The sequence below is a fragment of the Homarus americanus genome, unplaced genomic scaffold, assembly GCF_018991925.1.
Source record: "Homarus americanus isolate GMGI-L3 unplaced genomic scaffold, GMGI_Hamer_2.0 scaffold54425, whole genome shotgun sequence".
Classification (NCBI taxonomy): Eukaryota; Metazoa; Arthropoda; class Malacostraca; order Decapoda; family Nephropidae; genus Homarus; species Homarus americanus.
The window spans coordinates 9,150-22,395 of NW_024733155.1; the positions used below are offsets into that span (position 1 = coordinate 9,150).

At 51.3% G+C, this 13,246-nt stretch overlaps 1 protein-coding gene across 1 annotated transcript; it reads left to right on the plus strand.

The window, feature by feature from the left end:
• Positions 1 to 4,293: 4,293 nt before the first annotated feature.
• On the plus strand, positions 4,294 to 6,807 carry LOC121869397 (mucin-5AC-like; the record flags this gene model as incomplete). The annotated part of the gene is made up of 2 exons (XM_042370748.1): positions 4,294 to 5,836; positions 6,310 to 6,807. Coding segments are annotated over 2 exons (2,041 nt in total), but the record flags the coding sequence as incomplete, so codon positions are not given.
• Positions 6,808 to 13,246: the final 6,439 nt, after the last annotated feature.

Below are 13,246 nucleotides of genomic sequence, written 5' to 3' on the forward strand. Positions count from 1 at the left end.
TCACTCTGAGGAGCTGGTCAAGTCCACCTGAGAATCCCACTCACGTCTACGTCTCACTCTGATCTTTCTCTCTCTCTCTCTGTGTCTCCTTCATGTCTCTTCCCTCCGTTCACTCTGATCTTTCTTCTCTGTGTTCTCTTCATGTCTCCTTCTCTCCGTTCACTCTGATCTTTCTCTTCTCTCTCTGTGTTCTCTTCATGTCTCTTCCTCCGTTAACTTGATCTTTCTCTCTCTGTGTTCTCTTTCATGTCTCCTTCCTCCGTTCACTCTGATCTTTCTCTTCTCTCTTTGTGTTCTCTTCATGTCTCTTCCTCCGTTCACTTGATCTTCCTCTTTCTCTCTCTGTGTTCTCTCTTCATGTCTCTTCCTCCGTTCACTTGATTTCTCTCTTCTCTCTCTCTGTGTTCTCTTCATGTTCTTCCGTCTGCTACTTGATCTTTCCCCTTTATCTCTTGTGTTCTCCTCATGTCTCTTCCTCCGTCTCCGACTTTTCTCTCTTCTCTCTCTGTGTTCTCTTTCATGTCTCTTCCTCCGTTCACTGATCTTTCTCTCTCTCTCTGTGTTCTCTTCATGTCTCTTCCTCCGTTCACTCTGATCTTTTCTCTCTCTCTCTGTGTTCTCTTCATGACTCTTCCTCCGTTCACTTTGATCTTTCTTCTGTGTTCTCTTCATGTCTCTTCCTCCGTTCACTTGATCTCTTATCTCTCTGTGTTCTTCATGTCTCTTCCTCCGTTCACTTGATCTCTCTCTCTGTGCTCTCTTCATGTCTCTTCTTCCTGTTGTTTCTTCCTGGCTCTTTATTCTTCTTGACTCCCTCCCCCGTGTTTCATGACGAAGGGGAGCTGAAGGAGGTGTCTGGGGGAGCTGGAGGAGGTGTTTTGGGGGAGCTGGAGGAGGTGTCTGGGGGAGCTGAAGGAGGTGTTTGGGGAGCTGGAGGAGGTGTCTGGGGAGCTGGAGGTGTGTCTGGGGAGCTGGAGGAGGTGTTGGGGAGCTGATGGAGGTGTCTGGGGAGCTGAAGGAGGTTCTTGGGAGCTGAAGGAGGTGTCTGGGGAGCTGGAGAGGTGTCTGGGGGAGCTGGAGGAGGTGTCTGGGGAGCTGAAGGAGGTGTCTGGGGAGCTGGATGGAGGTGTCTGGGGAGCTGAAGGAGGTGTCTGGGGAGCTGAAGGAGGTGTCTGGGGGAGCTGATGGAGTGTCTGGGGCCGAATGACCTGTCCCATGATGCCCAGCACCTAAAGATGTCCGTGATGATGCCCAAATGATGTCCGTGAAGCGGTCCACGTGAGCTGAATGTCCAGTGCCTGCGATGCGTCTCGTGAGCCTCAATGATGCGCCCGTGAGCCTGAATGATAGTCTCCTGATGTCCAGATAATGATGTCCCAGAATGAAGCAGCCCAGGCCGAATGATGATGTCCGTGATCAATGAATGATATCCTCAGTAATGAAGTACGTATTCTAATGATGACCGAATGATGTCTGGGGAGCTAGAAGGAGCAAGTTTGTAGTCCAGTTCAAGTGTTCATGAAGCTTATACTGCAGAAGGAAGAAAGGCAAGCAGCGTCCAGAGGTGAGTGGTGGGTGTAAGGGTTGGAGCTGACAAGTGCGCGGGCAAGGGAGGGCGGGGCGGGGCAAGGGCCACACACACACACACACACACACACACACACACACACACACACACATATACACCTGCTATACAGATTAAGTGGTAGGCAGGAATGACTACAAAATGCCCTACTATGTGTGTGTGTGTGTGTGTGTTTGTGTGGGCTAGCGGTGGACGTGACACAGCAGAACCCCGGTCAAGACACACACACACAAACACACACTGGGAAAACATCAACAGCTGAGAGACTCTGTAACCTCCTCCTCCTCCTCCTCCCCTCCTCCTCCTCCTCCTCCTCCTCCCCCCCTCACCACCACCCACAACGGCACCTACCTCCACCTTCCTGCTGTGTAACCTCTCTCTCCCCGTCTCCTCACTCTCCCTCATCCTCCCCACTCCTCCATCTCTCCTCACCTCCTCATCTCCCATCTCCCATCCTCACCTCTCCTCACCTCTCATCCTCTCCTCCTCATCTCCTCACCCCTCCTCTCATCTCCCCATTCCTCCCTCATCCTCCCCACCCCCTCCCCATCCTCCCCACCCTCCCCATCCTCCCCACCCTCCTCATCCTTTCTCACTCCCTCCCCCGTCGCCTCCCCACTCCCTCCCCCCATCCTCCTCCTCCCCCATCCTCCTCAATCGTCGTCTCTCCTCCACCCTCCCCCATCTTCTCACCCTCCTCATCTCTCTCACCCCTCTTCCATCTTCTCTCCCACCCTCTCCCCATCTCTCCCTCCTACCCCCTCCCACCCCCCACCCTCTCCCTCATCTCTCCCCACCCTCCCCATCTCCACCCACCTCCCCTCATCTCTCCCCACCCTCCTCTCATCTCTTTCTCTCACTTCCTCCCATCTCCACCCTCCCCATCCTCACCTCCTCCCCCCATCTCACCTCCCCATCTCCTCTCACCTCCTCCCTCATCCCCACCCCCTCCCATCATCTCCCCACCTCCTCCTCATCCTCTCCCACCCTCCCCATCTCTCCCACTCTTCTCCCTCATCTCTCTCACCTCCCCATCCTCTCCCTCCCTCTCCCTTCATCTTTCCTCACACCTCTCATCTCCACCTCCTCCCTCATCTCTCCTCAATCCTCCCCATCTCTCTTCTCACTCCCTCCATCCTCCCAACCCTCCTCCCATCTTTCTCTCTCACTCCTCTCTCCCCATCTTTCTCTCTCACTCCCCTCCCCATCCTCCTCACCCCCTCCCTCATCCTCCCCACCCTCCCCATCTCTCCCAACTCCTCCCTCATCCCCACCCTCCCCTCATCCTCCTCACCCTCCCCATCTCCCACCCTCCTCATCTTTCTCTCCTCACCTCCTCTTCACCTCTTCTCCTCCAATTCTCCCCATCCTCCTCAACTCTCCCCCATCCCCACCCTCCCCCATCCTCTCAATTCTCCCCATCTCCCACCTCCTCATCCTCCCCACTCCTCTCCTCATCTCTCCCACTCCTTCATCTTTCCCAATCTCCCCATCTCCCCACCTCTCCCCATCTCCCCACCCTCTCATCCCCTCCCCACCCTCTCCTTTCTCCCACCCTCCTCATCTCCCACCCTCTTCATCTCCTCACCCTCCCCATCTCACCCCCCCCATCCTCCTCACCCTCCCCCATCCTCCCCCCAATCTCCTCCCCATCTTTCTCCCCTCACCCTCCCCATCCTCCCCATCCCTCCTCCCCCCATCCTCCCCACCTCCCATCCTCCCACCTCCCCATCTCCCCATCCTCCCCATCTCCCCACCTCCCATCCCCACCTCCCCCATCCTCCCCACCCTCCCCATCTCCCACCCCCTCATCCTCCCCTCCTCCCCATCCTCCCACTCCTCATCTCTCCCACCCTCCCCATCCTCCTCCCTCACATCTCTCCCCATCCTCTCCTCATCTCTCCACTCCCCTCTTCCTCCTCTCTCTCACCCTCCCCCTCATCCCTCTCCCTCCTCATCTCCCCCCACCCCTCTCCTCATCTTCTCTCACCCTCCCCATCTCTCTCAACCTCCCCCTCATCTCTCCTCACTCCTCTCCTCATCTCTCCACTCCCTCCCCTCATCTCCCTCTACCCTCCCTCATCTCTCCCCAATCTCTCCTCTCTCTCTCACCTCCCCATCTCTCCCAATTCTCCTCATCTCTCCCTCCCTCATCTCCCTACCCTCCTCGGTCTCGTCTCTCCTCAATCTCATCACTCAAAGTTAATTTCACCACTGTGCCATCATTACAATATTGCTTCTGTCTCTTCAATTGTCTCTCTCGCTTAACTGAAAATTGTCTCTGTCGTTAAACCGATATTGTCTTTCCGTCTTCAGAACGGTGTCGTATTGTGCCATGGGTCGTAGAATTACACTGTAAATACTGATAACAGAGGCATATGGGAGCCATAATTTCTGTGTACTGCTTTACCGTTGTTTGTATACCTGTACTGCTCAGGTACATTGTTTGTATACCTGTACTGTCTAGGAATATTGTTTGTATAGTCTTGTACTGTCCAGGTACATTGTTTATACCTACACTGTCCAGGTACATTGTTTGTATACCTGTACACTGTCAAGGCACATTGTTTGCATACCTGCACTGTCTAGGTACATTGTTTGTGTAACTCGTACTGTCTAGGCACATTTTTGTATACCTGTACTGTTCAAGGTACATTGTTTGTATACCCACACTGTCCAGGCACACTATGCACATCTGCACCGTCCAGGCACACTGCTCCACACCTGCACCGTCCAGGCACACACTGTCTGCACAATCCACACCTGCACCGTCCCTGCCTGCACAACCGCACCGTCCAGGCACACTGTCTGCACAAATCCGCACCGTCCAAGCACACTGTCTGCACAATCCAGGCACACACTGTCTGCACAACTGCACCGTCCAGGCACACCACTGCACCGTCCAGCACACTGTCTGCACACCGCAACGTCCGTGCACACTGTCTACATCCCGCAACCGTCCAGGCACACTGTCCGCACAACCCACCGTCTGGCAACACTGTCTGCACAACTGCACCGTCCAGGCCAACACTGTCTGCACAATCTGCACCGTCCAGGCACACTGTCTGCACACCTGCACCGTCCAGGCACACTGCCTGCACACCGCACCGTCCAGCACACTGTCTGCACACCAGCAATCAGTCCAGCAACACTGTCTGCACAACCTGCACCGTCCACAACATCGTCTGCACAACTACACCGTCCAGCAACACTGTCTGCACAACTGCAACCGTCCAGGCACACTGTCTGCACAACTGCACCGTCCAGGCACACCGTCTGCACACTGCAACCGTCCATGCCACCACTGTCTGCACAACCAAGCAACCGTCCACCGTCTGCACAACCACACCGTCCAGGCACACTGTCTGCACAACTGCACCGTCCGTGACACTGTCTGCACACACCACAGTCTGCACTGTCTGCACAATCTGCACCGTCCAGTTAACACTGTCTCACACCTGCACCGTCCAGGCACACTGTCTGCACAACTGCACCGTCCAGCACACTGCTCCACACACCGTCCCTGAGGCACACTTGCCTGCACACCGCACCGTCCAGGCACACCGTCTGCACAATCTGCAACGTCCAGCACTGGCCTGCAACCGTCCAGGCCAACACTGTCTGCACAACTGCAACCGTCCAGGCACACTGTCTGCACAACTGCACCGTCCAGACACCACTGTCTGCACAACTGCACCGTCCAGGCCAACACTGTCTGCACACAACTGCACCGTCATGCACACCTGTCTGCAATGTCCGTGCCAACACTGTCTGCACAATCTGCACCGTCCAGGCACACTGTCTGCACAACTGCACCGTCCAGGCACACTGGCCTGCACAAACCTGCAACCGTCCAGCAACACCGTCTGCACACCGCACCGTCCAGGCACACTGTCCTGCACAACTGCAACCGTCCAGGCACACTGGTCTGCACCCGCACCGTCCAGCCACACTGTCTGCACAACTGCACCGTCCAAGCACACCGGTCTGCACAACTGCACCGTCCAGAGTTACCACCGTCTGCACCAACCTGCACCGTCCAGGCACACTGTCCTGCACAACTGCACCGTCCGGTGCCAAACACTGCCCCAGAATAACCCAGCACCGTCCACCGTCCGCACAAATCTCAATCAGTCTGCACACACCGTCTCACAACTCGCACCGTCCAGGCCACTGTCCGCACAACTGCACCGTCGAGCACACTGTCTGCACAACTGCACCTGTCTGTCACCGTCTCGTACACCAATAACCGTCTGGCCACATTGTCTGCATACCTGCACTGTTCCAGGCACATTGTCTGCACACCCACTGTCTAGGCACACTTGTTCAGCACCAGCCTAGTTCCAGTGTACATTGTCTAGCACTGTACTGTCCAGGCACATTGTTTGCATACCTGCACTGTCTAGGCACATTGTTTGTATACCACACTGTTCAGGCACATTGTCTGCATACCTGTACTGTTCAGGCACATTGTTTGCATACCTTGTACTGTCTAGGCACATTGTTTGCATACCTGTACTGTCTAGGCACATTGTTTGTATACCTGTACTGTCTAGTACATTGTTTGTATACCTGTACTGTCTAGGCACATTGTTTGCATAACTGTACCTGTCCAGGCATTGTTTGTATACCTGTACTGTCTAGGCACATTGTCTGCATACCTGTACTGTCTAGGCACATTGTTTGTATACCTGTACTGTCTAGGCATACTGTCTGTATACCAGCACCGTCCAGGCACACTGCTGCACAACCGCAACCGTCCAGGCACACTGTCTGCACACCGCACCGTCCAGGCACACTGTCTGCACAACTGCACCGTCTCAGGCACACTGTCTGCACATCTGCACCGTCCAGGCACACTGTCTGCACAACTGCACCTGTCCAGGCACACTGTCCTGCACAACTGCAACCGTCCAGGCACACTGTCTGCACAACTGCACCGTCCAGGCACACTGGTCTGCACAACTCGCACCGTCCAGGCACACTGTCTGCACATCCGCACCGTCCAGGCAACACTGTCTGCACACCTGCAACCGTCCAGGCCAACACTGTCTGCACAACTGCACCGTCCAGGCACACTGTCTGCACACCGTCCAGGCACACTGTCTGCACAATCTGAACTGTCCAGCCACTGTCCACAACTGCACCGTCTGCACGACTGCATCACCTGCACCGTCCAGGCACACTGTCTGCACAATCTGCACCGTCCAGGCACACACTGACAACCTGCACCGTCCAGGCACACTCTGCCTGCACCACCTGCACTGTCCAGGCAACACTGTCTTGCACACCTGCACTGTCCAGGCACACCATCTGCACACCACACTGTCCAGGCACACTGTCTGCACACCCACAACGGTCCAGGCACACTGTCTGCACACCCACACCTGTCCAGGCACACTGTCTGCACACCACACCGTCCAGGCACACTGTCTGCACACCACACCGTCCAGGCACACTGTCTGCCTGCACACCTGCACCGTCCAGGCACACTGCCACTACCTGCAACCGTCCAACACCGTCTGCACACCCGCAACTGTCCAGGCACACTGCCCACACCACAATCGTCCAGGCACACTGTCTGCACACCAACACCTGTCCAGGCACACTGTCTGTGACATCTGCACCGTCTGTGTACCTGTCACACTGTCTGCAACTGTCCAGGCACACTGTCTAGCACAATTCACCTGTCCAGGTACATTGCTCTGCATACACCCACACCGTCTGTGCACACTGTCTGTATACCTGCACTGTCTAGGGCACATTGTTTGCACACTCACACCGTCCAGGTACACTGTCTGTATACTCGCACTGTCCAGGCACATTGTCTGTATACCACACCGTTCAGGCACATTGTCTGCATCTGCACTGTCTATACACTGGCTCTGCATACCATACACTGTCGTCCTGGGCCACTGTCTGACACCAACCTGTCTGGCGTCACTGTCTGTACACCAGCACTGTCCAGGCACACTGCACACCCACAACTGTCTGCTGTACACCCACATCGTCCAAACACTCTGCACACCACAACTGTCCAGTGGCACACTGTCTGCACACCACACTGTCCGTGAACACTGTCTTGCACACACACACCGTCCAGGCACAACTGTCTGCACTACCCGCAACCGTCTGCAGCAACACTGTCTGTACACCCACTCGTCCAGGCACTGTTTGCAACCCACAACGGTTCAGGCACACTGTTTGCATACCCACACCGTCCAAGCACACTGTCTGCAACACACCGTCCAGGCACACTGTCTGCACACCCACACCGTCCAGGCACACTGGCCTGCACACCTGCACCGTCCAGGCACACTGCCTGCACAAATCTGTCAACCCGTCCAGCACACTGGTCTGCACACCACAACTGTCCAGGCACACTGTCTGCACACCACACCGTCCAGGCACACTGTCTGCACACCACACCTGTCCAGGCACACTGCCCACAACCCCAACCGTCCAGGCACACTGTCTGCACAACCAACACCGTCCAGGTGCCACTGTCTGCACAACTCAACAACCGTCCAGGCACACTGTCTGCACAATCTGCAACCGTCTGTGCACACTCTGTCTGGTAATCATTAACTGTCCAGGCTGTCTGCTGTCTGACTGTCTGTGCACACTGTCTGCACACCCAATGACCGTCTGTTGTTTGCCTATAACCTACACCGTCTAGGCACACTGTTTGCATACTACTGTTCAGGTACATTGTTTGTATACCACACTGTCTAGGACTATTGCCTGTGTATACCCACACTGTTCAGGCACATTGTTTGCATACCTACACTGCTCAGGCACATTGTTTGCATACCTGCACTGTCCAGGCACATTGTTTGTATACCACACTGTTCAGGCACATTGTTTGTATACCTACACTGTCCAGGCACATTGTTTGTATACTCACACTGTTCAGGCACATTGTTTGCATACACAACACTGTCCAGGGAGTACTTGTTTGTATACCACACTGTCTAGGCATATTGTTTGTATACCCACACTGTTCAGGCACATTGGTATACCTGCACTGTCTAGGCCATTGTCAGGCACACTGCTGTGTGTACATTGCTGTACACTGCACACCACTAGGTACATTGTTTGTATACCCATTAACTGTCTAGGCACATTGTTTGTATACACACACTGTTCAGGCACATTGCTTGTATACCTGCACTGTTCAGGCACATTGCTTGTATACCTGCACTGTTCAGGTACATTGTTCTGTATACCACACTGTTCAGGCACATTGTCAGCACACACTGCCCAGGTACACTGCCGTATACCCACACCGTTCAGGAATACTGCTTGCATACCCACAATGTTTAGGTACATTGTTTGTATACCCACACTCTGTCTGCGGGTTGGTGTGCATACCACACTGTCCAGGCACATTGTTTGCATACCCCACACTGCCAAGGGCACATTGTTTGCATACCACACTGTTCAGTACATGCCTTTACATACCCACAATGCTAGCATTGTCAGACAACTACACGCTCAGCACAATGTCGTGTACTGCACTGTCTCTCACATTGTTTGTATACCACACTGTCCAGGCACATTGTGTGCATACTCACACTGTCTCCAGGCATTGTTTGCATACCACACTGTCTAGGCACATTGTTTGTATACCCACACTGTCTAGGTCACATTGTTTGCATACACACACTGCTCCAGGGCACATTGTCATACACTCCGCACTGTTCAGGCACATTGCTTGCATACCACACTGTCCAGGCAATTCAGTGCATACCACACCAGTCCAGGGACATTGTTTGTATACCCCACGTTCAGGCACATTGTTTGCATACCCAAACTGTCCAGTAAAGGTTGTCGTATACCCAACACTGTCCAGGGGCCATTGTTTGTATACCCACACTGTCTAGGCACATTTTGTTTGCATACCCACACTGTCTAGGGCACATTGTCGTGTTACCCACACTGTCATGGTGCACATTGTCTGTACACCACACAATGTCCAGGCACATTGCTCAGACACCTACACCGTTCAGGCACATTGTTTGCATACCACACCGTCCAGCACATTGGTTTGCATACCCAACAATTGCCCAGGCACATTGTTTGTGATACCCACACTGTCTAGGGCACATTGTTTGTTTACCTACACCGTCAAGGCACATTGTCTGTACACCATACCGTTCAAAGGCCATTGCTCTTGTACCACGCTGTTTATGCATACGATTAATCTATTGACTTTTAATTCCTAGGGTAATGCATGAGGTGCCGCCTAAGATACGGTTGAGGTTACAAGGGACCATTGCACCGCGGGTCATCACTCTTCGATGTAACTGGGAAACACTTCACACGGCGTAGCTTAACACGCCATTTTAACACAATGTAGCATTTATCATTTATAATAGCTCTCAACACTTTAACACACCAATTTAACATAGGATAACATTCATTAAACCGATTTAACACAAGATAACTTTTAACACACCAATTTAACACAGCATAACTTTTAACATTACCAAGAACACTTCGTGACAGATACAATACTAACCTAACTTAGCACCAACCTAACTTTTAACTTAACTTTACACTAACCTAACTTAGCACCAACCTAATCTAACCTTACTATTAACCTAACTTACCACTAACCTAACCTAGCACTAAGCTAACTTAGCACTAGGCTAACTTAGCACTAAGCTACCTTAGCACCAAACTAACTTAGTGCTAAGCTAACTTAGCACTAACCAAACCTAACACTTACCAAACCTTACACTAAACTAACTTTGCACTAACCTAACCTAGCACTAACCTAACTTAGCACTAACCAAACCTAACACTAACCTAACTTAGCACTAACCTAACTTAGCACTAACCTAACTTAGCACTAACCAAACCTAACACTAACCTAACTTAGCACTAACCTAACTTAGCACTAAGCTAACTTAGCACTAACCTAACTTAGCACTAACCTAACTTAGCACTAACCTAACTTAGCACTAACCTAACTTAGCACTAACCTAACTTAGCACTCACCTAACTTAGCACTCACCTAACTTAGCACTAACTCAACTTAGCACCAACCCAACTCTAGCACCTCACCCAACTTCTAGCACCAACCCAACTTAGCACCAACTCCAACTTAGCACCAACCCAACTTAGCACTCAACCCAATCCTAGCACCTCACCCAACTTAGCACTCACTCCAACCTAGCACCAACCCAATCCTAGCACTAACCCAACTCTTAGCACCAACCCAACTTAGCACCAACCCAACTTAGCACCAACCAAACCAAGCACCAACCAAACCTAACACTTACAAAACCTAACACTAAACCAACTTAGCACTAACCTAACTTAGCACAATTCCAACTTAGCACTAACCCAACTCTAGCACTAACCCAACTTAGCACCAACCCAACTTAGCACATCCCAACTTCTAGCACCAACCCAACTTAGCACCCCACCCAACCCAGCACTCCAACCCAACTTACACTAACTCCAACTTAGCACCAACCCAACTTAGCACCAACCAAACCCAACACTTCACAAAAACCCAACACTAACCAATCCTAGCACTCCAACCCAACTTAGCACTCAACCCAACTTAGCACCAACCCAACCTAGCACTAACCCAATCCTCTAGCACCAACCCAATCTCTAGCACTCCACCCCAACTCCCAGCACCTCAACCCAACTTAGCAGTCCCAACTCATCCTAAAGACTAACCTAACTTAGCACTAACCCACCTAGCACACCCAACTTAGCACTAACCCAGCCCCAACACTAACCTAACTAGCACTCAACCCAATTCTAGCACTCAACCCCAACCCAGCACTAACCTAACATAACACTAACCCAACTTAGCACCAACCCAACTTAGCACCAACTCAACCTAGCACTAACCTAACCTAACACTAACCTAACTTAGCACTCACCTAACTTAGCACTAACCTAACCTAGCACTAACCTAACTTAGCACTAACCTAACCTAGCACTAACCTAACTTAGCATTAACCTAACTTAGCACTAACCTAACTTAGCACTAACCTAACCTAACACTAACCTAACTTAGCACTAACCTAACCTAACACTAACCTAACTTAGCACTCACCTAACTTAGCACTAACCTAACCTAGCACTAACCTAACTTAGCACTCACCTAACTTAGCACTAACCTAACTTAGCACTAACCTAACTTAGCACTAACCTAACTTAGCACTAACCTAACCTAACACTAACCTAACTTAGCACTCACCTAACTTAGCACTAACCTAACCTAGCACTAACCTAACTTAGCACTCACCTAACTTAGCACTAACCTAACCTAGCACTAACCTAACTTAGCACTAACCTAACTTAGCACTCACCTAACTTAGCACTAACCTAACCTAGCACTAACCTAACTTAGCACTAACCTAACCTAGCACTAACCTAACCTAGCACTGAGCTAAACTTAGCACTAACCTACCCTAACCTAGCACTAACATTAACCTAACCCTACGTCACACTACCCTAACTTCAACAGTGAAACAACAAATAAGTAAATTACGCAAACCCGTAAATAGCATGACCGGAAGTGACTTACAGTAAAACCTCCATATAACGTACTTCTCTCTCCAAATAATCCGTTAGATGAGAGCGTTTCACATCTAACCGATCCTGGATATAACGGATATTTTTCGTCTCTATCGTTCACTATATGGAGGTCTAACTCTGTAGATAACGAGCAAACAATGTGAGGGAGTGAGGGGGTGAGGGAGGAGTGACAAGTCTGGTCGCCTGTTGATGTTTTACTAGTAGATGCTTATTATGCACTGAGGGAAGGACCGCATCTGATTGGTTGATTCGCTTTCCAATGAAAAGGAGTGTGTTTCTTTACTTTCACATTAAAATATAAACAAGTGCAAGTAAGACTTTCCTGGGAAAACTTATATGACAAAAACAACATCATACTACTACTACTACAACTACTTTTTTTTTAATATTGCCTCCAGCCTCCCCCAATAGTCACACCTTCGCCGCCATTTTATTACCTTAATATTAAATATCCTAATACATAAGTAGCTATCCTAGCTGTGTTGAATTAGTTGTTTGTGCAGATCTATGCGGCATTCAGTGACTGTAGCCTCATAGTCAATATATGCAGCTGTTGTCGGCTTTGGGGCCGAAGCTCTCGTTCCCCTGAGGCAGAGCAAAGCCGACAGAAGGAGAGAGAAGGACAATCGACATCTCATCCAAGCTGTAACATAACTTCTGGGCTGCTGCTTCTGTTCGGATAGCAGCTCCGCGAGTCTGGCGTAGAAACATCTTGCACTTGGTCCCATCCCACCAGAGGTTGCGAACACAAGAGGAATGAAGCTGCCTTGATCAATGTTCTGAATTCTCTCCCCGTATGCCCTTATCTTGTCGTTCTCGTTCCTCCTGTGTGCAGCATCTACAGCTAAGTTACGGTGACATGCGGCCATGGGATCAAAAATCCTGATGTCGAAGAAGGCTCATTGTCCCAGCGTCCAGAATCCTCGAGCACTGACCCAGAATCCTCGAGCATTGACGTCAACACGGGATTCGTTGGATGTGTTTGAAGTCCTATGTTGGAAGATCTCACCGTCCAATGGAAGGAGGGTCGGTTCTGCCATGTCATCCCGGCAGATTTCCTTCAACAATTTGCTGTGAGGTCCCTTACTACTA